This window comes from Malania oleifera, chromosome 2 (assembly GCF_029873635.1).
Source record: "Malania oleifera isolate guangnan ecotype guangnan chromosome 2, ASM2987363v1, whole genome shotgun sequence".
Lineage (NCBI taxonomy): Eukaryota > Viridiplantae > Streptophyta > Magnoliopsida > Santalales > Ximeniaceae > Malania > Malania oleifera.
In genome coordinates this window covers 36,282,762-36,295,550 of record NC_080418.1, presented here as the reverse complement: position 1 = coordinate 36,295,550, position 12,789 = coordinate 36,282,762, and the positions used below count along the sequence as shown (strand labels likewise).

Here is a 12,789-nt window from a genome sequence, read left to right as displayed (position 1 = left end):
AATCCTTGAGTGGGTTGCTAAAGGAGAGGAAATTGGCTGGGTTGGCTGAACTTCGTAAAAACTGTGTTTGCATTCTCTCTTCCCTTATCTCTTTATTTTCCGCATTGCATTTCAATATCTAGCTTGCTTGTGTATGTTGAATAACTTCACACTAACTTAATTAGGCAAAAAGGAAGTCATTGATATAGTAATTTAAATCAGCTTCAAATCCCTGCCATTAATTAGTTAAATATAGAAATAGGGATTAATTGGTAAATAGTTTCAAAGAATTTTAAAATTTCCAATTCACCCTCCCCCCCCCCCCCTATTGAGATTACACCTAAATCAACATCTGTTATCAAAGAGGGTCTACATAGACGTAATTGTTATTTTGTAAAAAGATCACATGGATTATTGTGGTGTATCCCCATTTGGTGTGGGACAAATCCCTACAAGACCTCCAATGTTTTATGGTGAAAATTTCACCGAGTGGAAAATGAGAATGACTACTTTTATCAAATCAATGGATTGAAGGACTTGGAGAGTAATTGCTCAAGGAAACCTAGTTCCTATGAAAAATTGTTGATAATGTTGAAATCCCTAAATCTAAATATGAGCTGAATGAGAATGACATAAATTAATGCAAATAAATTTCGGTGCTATGAACATTCTATTTGTAACGACCTGCTTATCTAATCATATAATAAAACATATTTAATAATAAGGTCAACTCGAACCCATGGGTAACAGGGACACATCTGACATTCACAGCGGAAACCTAAGCAGCAGTAAATGTAAATCACAATCTCATAACCACAAAATATATATAACACTAGAGTTATAATCCAAAACAATGTTTATATACTATCACCCAAAAATACAAAAATCTATCTAAGATCCCACATAAAAATCTCCTGATTTTTAGTTCAAACTTACCCTCCTAACGGGGTAATACAACATACTCAACGGCAGCCTCGATCCACTGGTCCTTCAAGATTTCCTGAAAATTATTTAATGTTCGAGGGTGAGACACTTCGCACTAAGGAAAAATAAACTAAATACAATTATGCAGCAACATGAATATTTGATGTAATTATACATATACAGTACATTTCATATACTTGAAAACATTCATGATAACATATTTGAATAATCAAACTTTCATAATTTCTAATAATTTATACTCATCATGAAATCTCATATAACTAATAATACTAAAATCTACCCAGGATGTATAGCCAGCCGATGTTATATATTACCCCCCACGATGGGTTGTGTAGCCCAAAGGCAGGACCACTGCGGAGTCAAAAATGTCTGCAAGTACAATGGGCCCACCACACCCTTGTCCAGACTTCTAGGTGGACGTCTACAACTCTACATTGAAAGTCACATCGACTATCCATCTCCCAACTCGTTGTGGGGTGGTTAGCATAAGTCTGAACATAGATATTTGATCTGTATAGCAGCGGTACTGTGCTCCTGTAACTGAACTAAACTAGCATCTGATTTCTAATAATATATAATACATGATAATATACAGTTTAGTGTAAATAGATTGATAGCATTTTTTGTGGTAACGAAATACATACGACCTCGCGCCGAATTCTTTCACATTTGTGGCCTTGCGCCAAAATCGTATATATACATATGGCCTTACGCCGAAATCATACATCATACATGGCCTTGCACCAGCTATCAATCACGGCCTTGCGCTAAATATTTCATGCATATCATTCTGAAGAAATAATTCATTTATCATGTATTTTGAAATTATAATGCACTGCAATATTTCATAACTTCTGAAAATCATACTTCATTTATAAAATTGCTATAACATAATACTTATTATGTAAAATAATATTCATGCCACACAATGGTGAATAGAATCATACATTTCATTCTAAAATCATATTTCCTATATAACAGTAGTATTTTCCCAAATATGCATTTTCTCAGTAATATTCAAATATAATACATACTTTTCTGGAAATTAATTTACTGATAAATAATAATAATTTTCATGGAAAATAACTGCTTTAGTTTTTTCCCTTACCTAATACTGAAAAGAAACCCACTAAAATACAGGTCCTACACTCGTAGGTTTCTCCGTTCAACTCCCTTAAAACAATAACTCGCAGAACTAAACTTCAGTATTTCGCTGTGAATAACATTTCCTATAACTATAGGAAGACCAAATTTTGCATAAAAAGTCTTACCTTAACCTAGGGATGAATTCCAACTCTATCCTACCAACAATCCGCTCTGACAGATTTGGAGAGAACTTCCCCAAGAGCGTCATGGTGACCTTAGTCGTTGATCCGGTGAACGTTGGAGCCAAAATCAAAGAAAGAGGAGAGATAAATCGTAGAGAGGAGAGAGAGAGAGAGAGAGAGAGAGAGAGAGAGAGAAAGAGAGAGAGAGAGAGAATTATTCTGATTTTCTGTGTGAACTCCAAGGTTTTGGGCAATTTATACTATGGGCTTCGTCGACAAGCCACGTCACCTTGTCGACAAGGTCAAGAGGAAATTTGGCGACGAACTCTCTCCTTCGTCGATAAAATTAAGAGTCGCCCCAAAACATCCTGTCAGTATCTTCTCGACAATAAGGCACACCTTCGTCGATGAGCCTGTTTATGTTCCCAATTTCCCTTTCTTTTATTATTTAAATATCATTATTCTTCGGGTCATTACATTCTCCTCTCCTTATAAAATTTTGTCCTCAAAATTTACCATTCATATAATTCATCATCCCTTAAAGGAAAATGATCTACTTATTTTATTACTTACCCTTACTTATGGTGAAGGATTACCATGGTTACATTTCGAGTCCTGGGAGATTACATACACAAAAGAAAATTTCCCCAAAACTAAAATATTACTTACTAACTAAAGTATTACATGTACCTGCAAAAGAAATACTACATATTTACTTACATTTCCTTGATTATTACTGACTTCCGAGGAACAACTGCGGGTATTTCTATCTAATATGTTCTTCGAGCTCCCAAGAAGCCTCTTCTATTGCATGATTCCTCCATAAAACCTTTACCAAAGGAATCTTCTTACTACGTAGTTCCTGTTCTCTTCTATCCAAAATCTGCACTGGCAACTCCTCGTAGACTAGTGAATCACTAAGCTCTAATTCACTATAACTGATAATATAAGAAGGGTCTGGGACGTATTTACTCAACATGGAAACATGGCATATACGTCATGCATCCTGGATAATGCAGGTGGTAAAGCTAACCTAAAGGCAATCGGTCCCACTTTCTCTAGAATCTCAAATGGACCGATAAACTTAGGGCTAAGTTTACCCTTTCTTCCAAACCTTATAACCCCTTTTAACGAAGCTATCTTCAGAAATACATGATCACCAATATCAAATTCTAATTTCCTGCGACGATTATTGGCATAACCCTTCTGTCAACTCTAATCTGCACTGATTCTATCCTTAATGAGCCGAACCTTGTCGTACGCCTGCTACGCAAGCTCTAGTCCCACAATTTTCCGCTCACCCATCTTATCCCAATACAAAGGATATCGGCATTTCCTACCATATAAAGCCTCAAATGGTGCCATGCCAATGCTGGTCTGAGAACTGTTATTATACGCAAACTCCACCAGCAGCATGAACTGAGTCCAACTACCCCTAAAATCTAATACACACGCTCGGAGCATATCTTCTAAAATTTGTATCGTTCTCTCAGTCTGTCCATCTGACTGAAGATGAAATGTCGTGCTAAACGATAGCTGAGACCCTAGAGCTTCCTACAAGCTTCTCCAGAAATGTGACGTGAAACGTGGGTCTTGAATTGACACTATGGATATAGGCACTCCGTGAGAACGGACTATCTCTTGAATGTATATCTCCACCAAATGGCTGAGGGAATAGCTGATCTTGATAAAGAGGAAATGGAAAGCATTAGTCAATCGATCTACAATTACCCAGATCACATTCTAGCCATGCGATGCTGAGGGAAGCTCTGAAACAAAATCCATAGATATATGATCCCACTTCTACTCTGGGATAAATAGCGGCAGCAACTGACCAGCTAGCCTTTGGTGCTCAGCTTTTATCTGCTGGCATGTCAAATACTGCGCTACATACTCGACAATTTCCTTCTTCATACCACTACACTAGTAGAACTCTCATAGATCCCTGTACATTTTCATATTGCCAGGATGAACTATATACAAAGATCTATGAGCCTCCTCTAAAATAGTCTTCCTGATGTCAGCATCGGTAGGAACACATAGCCTAGAACGGAATTGTAAAGCTCCGTCATCTGAAATACAAAATTCCTCCCCCTAACCAGTCTGCACTCTCATTATCACCTCTACTAATTTTGGGTCTTCCTTTTGAGCAGCTTTAATCCTTTCCTGCAGAGTAGGTTGCCTTACTAAACTGGCGATACATACTGGAGGATCACTCCCTACCAACTTTATGCCGAGTCTCTCTAGATCCATCATGATCGGATACTAGATCTCTATAGCTCCTAACACTGGTTTTGCCGACTTCCTGCTCAATGCATCAGCTACCATATTTGCTTTTCCTAGGTGATAACTGATAGTACAATCAAAATCCTTAATTAACACTAACCACCTTCTATGTCTCATATTAGTTTCTTCTAAGTGATGAAATACTTTAAATTATTGTGGTCGGAGAAAATATCACACTACTCGCCATATAGGTAATGCCTCAAAATCTTCAACGCGTGTACCACTGCAGCCAGTTCAAGATCATGGGTAGGGTAGTTCTTCTCATATTCTTTCAACTATCTGGACGCATACGCTACCATCCTGCCATGCTACATCAATATACAGTCAAGTCCCTTCAAGGATGCATCACTGTAGATAGTATAACCCTCACCCCCTGATGGGATGATCAACACTGGTGTTGTGACTAGGCTCTACTTCAATTCCTGAAAACTCTACTCACAACTGTCGTTCTATTCATATATGGAATTCTTCCTAGTCAGTCATGTCAAAGGCCCTGATAAAGCTAAGAACCCCTCGACAAAATGACGGTAATAACCAGCTAACCCCAAGAAACTTCTGATCTCCTGGACGTTCCTCAGTCTAGCCCAATTCACTACCACATCAATCTTACTAGGATTCACAGAAATTCCGTCCCATGAGATAACATGACCCAAAAACACAACTTTCTCTAGCCAAAAGTTGCATTTACTGAACTTTGCATATAACTTTTTCTGCCTGAGCATCTACAAAACCTGCCTCAAATGCATCTCATGCTCCTCATAGCTCCTCGAATAGACCAGTACATTATCAATCAACAATAAACTAATCTAAATATGAATGAAACATCCTATTCATCAAATCCATAAATATTGCAGAAGCATTCGTCAGACCAAACAGCATAACAAGGAACTCGTAATGCCCATATCTGGTCCTAAAGGTCATCTTCGATACATCTTCTGCCCTTATTTTTACTTGATGGTAGCCTGACTTGAGGTCGGTCTTAGAATACACCCGTGTACCCTGAAGCTGGTCAAACAAATCATCTTTATGGGGTAGAGGATACTTATTCTTGATTGTCACTTTATTAATCTCCCTGTAATCTATACACATCCTCATAGACCCGTTCTTCTTCTTCACAAATAGTACTGGAGCTCCCCACGGAGATGGACTAGGTCATATGAAACCCTTATCATGTAAATCCTACAACTGATCTTTCAATTCTTCCAACTCTACCGGTGCCATTCGATATGGGGCTTTAGAGATCGGAGTTCTACCTAGAAGTAGATCAATAGGAAAATCTACCTCATAAACCTAGTAATTCATCTAGGAACACATCGGTAAACTCCTTTACTACTGGCCTACTGGTAAGCTTCACTTCAATCCCTGTTGTTCCCTTTACGAAGGCCAAAAATCCCTGACAACCACTCAGGAGGAGTCTCCTTGCCTAGATAACTGAGGTCATCTGAGGTAGAGATTGCACTCGTGACCCTATAATTTGAATTCTGGTCTCCCTAGAGGTCTGAATATCACTTCCCTTGCACAGAAATCTATGCTAGCAAAGTTAGCTGCTAGCCAATCCATGCCGAAAATGATATCAAATCCATGCATGTCCAGCACTACCAAATCAGCAGATAAAATCCTCCCCTGAATATCAACTAGACAACCCCGGAGCATCCTACTACACCTCACCGCTGACCCGTCGGCATAGTCACTAATAATTCAATATCTAATAATTGTGTGTCTACCCCACATAATTTAACACATTCCATAGATGCAAACGAGTGCATGGCTCCTGAGTCAAGAAGTGTAATAACTTTAAATGAAAACATATTAATCGTACCTATCACCACGTCACTAGCCGCTTCAGCATCACCCGGCGTCAGAGTAAAGACCCTCGTTGGAGCCATATTCCTTTGCTGGCCTCCACGTGGCGCCTAGTAGCCTCCTCGAGCAGGTCTAGGAGTGGATGCAACACCATTCTGAGCCTGACAATCCCTCATCATATGCCTTGGCTGCCTACACCGGTAACAGATACCTCGCCCGACACGACACTCCCCTGGGTGTCTCTTCCCATAAGTCGGGAAAATTGGAAGTGGCTACATACCCTAAAACCCATAATTCCTAGTCTCCTGCATCTTGTCTTTGTAATAGCAACCTCTCTTCCATGAGCCACGGCCAACTCCCTGCTGGGAACCAGAAGGTGCGGATCTCTTCTTCTACCTCTACTCCTCAGCCTCTAACTGCTCCCCAACCTCTACTAAAGTGGCCCTATCTACCACCTCGGCAAAATCCTGTAACTTCAATATCGACACCCACTTATATATTTCTCTCCTCAGACCTCTTTCAAATTGCCATACCTTCTTTGCCTCATCTGGAATAATGTACGGGGCGAAGCGAGATAGTTCGATGAACCTCTCCGTGTACTATTGCACCGTCTGTTGTCCCTATTTCAAATTCAAGAACTCTTCAATCTTAGCTTCCCTAGATGAAGCCAAAAAATACATGTCAAAGAATATTGCCTTAAATCCCTTCCACGTCATCTCCACAGGTACTGTCCTCTACTGCTCTAGGAGTTTCACCGTTGTCCACCATCTCTCGGCCTCTCCAGTCAATATGTATGTAGCAAACAGCACCCTCTACTCTTCTGAACACTGCAGTACTACAAATACTTTCTCGATCTCCTGCACCCAGTTTTCAGCGACTGTAGGGTCAGTTCCTCTTGAGAATTCTAGAGGATTCATCTTAATGAATTTCTTGATCAAGCTACCGTGGCCTGCTGACAGACCACCTTGTTCCTTAGAATTCCTAGCAATTTCAGCCATAACCTACTGTGCCATGTTGTGCAAGACTGTGTCTGAATCACCGCTAGCAATGCCTGAGGGTCCATCACCCTTATTTCTACTGGAATAGGCACTACCGCCACTAAGGTCCATCCTGAAAAACAAAAAACTTAACTTAGAACCCTATCACCATGCATATCATCCAGCTAATATATCCCTAATTAATTCATCTCCCCTGATTATAATTTCAAATTTAATCCTACAACCTAGATACCTAACCCAACGATAGTTTACCATGATTTTTCTGAAATCGTCGCCCCAGGAAAATCACACAAACTACCATGGAAGTCCTACATCTAGACTACAAAACCAGACCTCAAATCCATTTATCATATACTCTTGTATTATTACTGCTACATTCTAGAGTCTATAGAACCTAGTATCCTAGGCTTTGATACCAAACTGTAATGACCTACTTATCTAATCATATAATAAAACATCTTTAATAATAAGGTCAACCCGAACCCGTGCGTAACAGGGACACATCTAACATTCACAACGGAAACCTAAGCAGCAGTAAATGTAAATCACAATCTCATAACCATAAAATATATATAATACCAGAGTCATAATCCAAAACACTGTGTTTATATACAATCACCCAAAAATACAAAAATCTCTCTAGGATCCCACATAAAAATCTCCTAATCCTAGTTCAAACTTACCCTCGTAACGGGGTAACACAACAGACTCAACGACGGCCTCGATCCGCCGATCCTTCTGGGTTTCCTGAAAATTATTTAATGTTCGAGGGTGAGACATTTCTCAATAAGGGAAAATAAACTAAATACAGCTGTGTGGCAACATGAATATTTGATGTAATTATAAATATATACTACATTTCATATACCTGAAAACATTCATGATAACATATCTGAATAATCAAAAATTTCATAATTTCTAATAATTTATACTGATCATGAAATGTCTGATATTATTGATAATACTGAAATCTACCCAGGATGTATAGCCAGCTGATGTCATGTATTACCCCCCATGATGGGTTGTGCAGCTCAAAGGCAGGACCCAACAATGGCTGGCTAACCACTGCCAAGTCAAAAATGTCTGCAAGTACAATAGGCCCGCCACACCCTGGTCCAGACTGCTAGGTGGACATCTACAACTCTACACTGAAAGTCACATCAAATATCCATCTCCCATCCCCTTGTGGGGTGGTTAGAACAAGTCTGAACTTAGATATCTAATCTGTATAGCAGCGGTACCGTGCTCCTGTAACTGAACTAAACTAACATCCGGGTTTTGATAATATATAATACATTATAATATACAGTTTAGTGTAAATAGATTGATAGCATTTTTTGTGGTAACAAAATACATTCAGCCTTGCGCCGATTACTTTCACATCTGTGGCCTTGCGCCAAAATCATATATATACATACGACCTTGCGCCGAAATCATACATTATACACGGCCTTGTGCCAGCTATCAATCACGGCCTTGCACTGAATATTTCATACATATCATTCTGAAGAAATAATTCATTTATCATGTATTTTGAAACTATAATGCACTACAATATTTCATAACTTCTGAAAATCTTACTTCATTCATAAAATTGCTATAACATAATACTCATTATGTAAAATAATATTCATGCCACACAATGCCGAATAAAATCATACATTTCATTCTTAAACCATATTTCTTATATAACAACAGTATTTGCCCAAATATGCATTTTCTCAGTAATATTCAAATATAATACATGCTTTCCTAAAAACTAATTTCTGATAAATAGTAATAATTTGCATGGAAACTAATTGCTATAATTTATCCCCTTACCTAATACTAAAAACAAACCTCCTAAAATACTGGTCCTGCACTCACAGGGTTCCCCGTTCAACTCCCTGAAAACAATAACTGTCATAACTAAACTTTAGTATTTCACTGTAAATAACATTTCCTATAACTATAGGAAGACCAAATTTTGCATAAAAGCCTTATCTTAGCCTAGGGATGAATTCCAACTCTACCCCACCAAGGATCCGCTCCAATAGACTTGGAGAGAACTTCCCTAAGATCGTCGTGGTGGCTTTAGATCGTCGATCTGGCGAATGTTGGAGCTGAAATCAAAGAGAGAGGAGAGAGAAACCGTAAAGAAGAGAGAGACAGAGAAAAGAGAGAGAGAGAGAGAGAGAGAATTATTCTAATTTTCTGCATAAAATCCGAGGTTTTGGGCAGTTTATACTGAGAGAGAGAGAGAGAGAGAGAGAGAGAGAGAGAGAGAGAGAGAGAGAATTATTCTAATTTTCTGCATAAAATCCGAGGTTTTGGGCAATTTATACTATGGGCTTCGTCGACAAGGTCAAGAGGAAATTCACCGACGAACTCACTCCTTCTTCGATGAAATTCGGAGTCACCTCAAAACATCCTCTCGGTATCTTCTTATTGACGAGGCACACCTCTGTTTCTGTTCCCCATTTCCCTTTCTCTTATTATTTAAATACCATTATTCTTCAGGTCATTACACTATTGCTTGGTTTTGATACTAACGTTTTTCATGCAATTAAGTCATGTCAAAGTGCTAAGGACATATAGGAAGAACTCGATAGAGGATTTGGGGAGTGTTGGCCTTACTAGGTTTGATACTCCATTTTGATGCTAGCAAACAAGTAGGAATTAACATGCTTTAGTTGAGTGTTGTGTTTTCTCAGGAATTCAAATTGAAGGTACTTATGTAGCATAAATTAACGTTTGATAGTATGGATCAAAGTTTGAAGAACATAAGAGCATGATGATTAAGGAAGATCAACATGAGAGCTCAAAGTTCAGATTATTCTGAGAGATCATAGATTAGCAACAAAGAAAGTTCAAAGCAAAGAAGAATTTTTGAGAACTTAGGACAAGTCTCCGTAAGTATTTTAAGTTTATTCAAGTATGAAGTTTTCATTTTGAAGCTCATTAAATAAAGAGACTTAGAGACCTTAAGATAATAACTTGGAACATGTTTTCAAAGTTAAAACAAATTTATATTCCAAGTAAAAATGAGAGAGAAATCAAAAAGTGACTAAGAAAGAAATTTATTCAGTTGACAAATGACTGTGTGGTTATAGACAGACGACTAGCTAAATTAAAGACTTAAAATTAAAACACAAAAGCCTGACAGACGACTGTCAGTGAAAAGTGAGAAGACTGTGTAGGTTTCACCAGATGACTGTCCACTTTCTATGTTACTGAAAAGCTTAATTTTACACATGGACAGACGACTGTCATCATATGGACAGACGACTGTCACCTTATATTCTGATGACAGAAGATTGCCACTCAAGGGACAGATGACTGTCGTCTTTCTGCCTATGATTCTTACCGTTATATTAAATGGACAGATGACTGTTAGGACTTCACAATTGTGTGTCTCATGGCAATTTTCTGTTTTCCAATGGATATAATTTTGAAATTCAAATATTTGGAAACTCAAATAAGTTTATTTTATGGAAACAAGTCTGAGTATCCTTTGGGGAACAAGAAAAGAGGTTTAATACATCCATAAATACCCCCAGGACTCATTGAATTTATCACCAAGATTATTCAGAGCTCACAATCTGCTGTCATACTCTCTCTCACTCTGAAATTCTGAAAGTGCTTCATATTGCTCTCATCCTTGCTCAAAATTAAGAGAAGTTCTTGCTAAATTTCACTGTGCTTGATCATTGAGTTGCTGACTTTTTCATTGAAAGATACCCACGGTGATAAATTCCTAAGAGCTTCATTCTGAAGTTCATATTCTGAATTTACTAAAGTGCATTAGTGTTTTAAACTTGTACTAATCAGCTTTTTGAGGAGCAAGTTCTTGTACATATTGTTTTTCTATCTTTGTAATAGGGCTTGCTGATGATTTGAGTAGTTGAATCGTTGGACCAAACAAGGGGAGATTGTTTGGAGAAGGCGGGCTCTAGCCTTACCCAAGGAGTGCTTGTAGTTGTTTTTCTTCCAGCTGATAAAGGAATGGTAATAGAGAATCCTTTGGCGGTTTGGCTAAGGGCGAGGACGTAGGCTGTGTTGAAGCCAAACCTCGTAAAAATCCTTGTTCTTATTTCTCTACTCTACTCTTTATTTTTCAAGGATATAATCTGTGTGGTTGTTTTAAATTTCAATTCTTAATGTTTGGTAGTTAAATAGACCAGAAGGTAATTCGTTTTGGATAAATCAGCATTGATTACGAAAACCGAAAGGGACTACATTTGTTGATTATCCTTGACCTATTAATCTGAAAGTTTATTTAAAATCTAAACATTGGGAAGAAAAATAATTGTGATACAGGGCTTAAACTAAGTGCAGCAAATTTTCACATATATTGTTACTTAAATTGAGAGTTTGATCTTTTTGTGATTGATTGTGATTGTTTCTAAGATTTGCAACTTAAAAGAACTAATTCTAAAGGAAAAATTTTTTAAAAACCAATTCACGCCCCCCCCCCCTTTCTTGGGAAGCTATTCCTAATTTCAATTGGTATCAGAGCCTAGTTATAGTAATTCCTAACAAGAAACTATAAAAATATCAAATGGCAAATATAGGAGTAGCATCCTTCGGTGAAGGCCAATCTTCAACTCGTCCACCAATTTTTTGTGGACATAATTATACGTTTTGGAAAAAGAGAATGCAACTCTATCTCCAACACATGGATTGGAAAGCATGGAAAGTAGTTATGGATGGAGACCTTATTCCTACTAAAATAGTTGATGGAAAATAGATTCCAAAAGAAAAAAAGGGATATGATCGATTCAGACTATCAAATGCTTTAAATCAATTCAAGCACTATAAATGTTTTATACTGTGCCTTAGATGCTAACGAATTTAATAGGGTCATGGCATGCAAGATGGCTAAAGAAATATGGGAAAAATTAGAAATGACATATGAAGGAACTATTGATGTTAGAGACAAGAGGATAGACATGTTAACAATTGAATATGAAACATTCAAGATGAATTCTGATGAAACAATATCAAGTATGTACACCAGATTTACCCACATAATAAACTCCTTAAGTGCCTTAGGGAAAATTTATACTACCTACGAAATGAAGCAGAGGTTAGTCACAGCGTCAGTACTAGTACTAATGGGAATTCTAGATTTGAATGGGACGACAGCTGTGAGTAGAGTTTTCAAGAACTAAAGCAGAGGTTAGTCACAGCGTCAATACTAGTCATCTTATCAGGGGTTAGGGCTATACTATTTGCAGTGATGTGTCCTTGAAAGGACTTGGTTTTGTATTGATGCAACATGACAGGGTGGTGGCATATATGTCCAGACAGTTGAAATACTATGAAAAGAACTGCCCTACCCATGATCTTGAATTGGCTGCAGTGGTACACGCATTGAAAATTTGGAGGCACTACCTGTACGACGAGCAATGCGAGATTTTCTTCAACCAAAAGAGTTAAAGTATTTCTTCACCCAGAAGGAATTGAATATGAGGCAGAGAAGGTGGTTATATTTAATTAAAAATTTTGATTGTAATATCAGTTACCAC

General features: G+C 37.9%; 1 protein-coding gene across 1 annotated transcript in view; it reads right to left on the bottom strand.

Annotated features, from left to right (window-relative positions):
• Positions 1 to 789: 789 nt before the first annotated feature.
• Positions 790 to 12,789, bottom strand: part of LOC131149617 (cyclin-dependent protein kinase inhibitor SMR2) — a 33,826-nt gene continuing 21,826 nt past the window's right edge. The window contains exon 2 of the mRNA XM_058100232.1: positions 790 to 979. Coding sequence (XP_057956215.1) covers positions 970 to 979 — 10 coding nt within the window. The 3' untranslated portion in view covers positions 790 to 969. The remainder of the gene's footprint in view (positions 980 to 12,789) is intronic.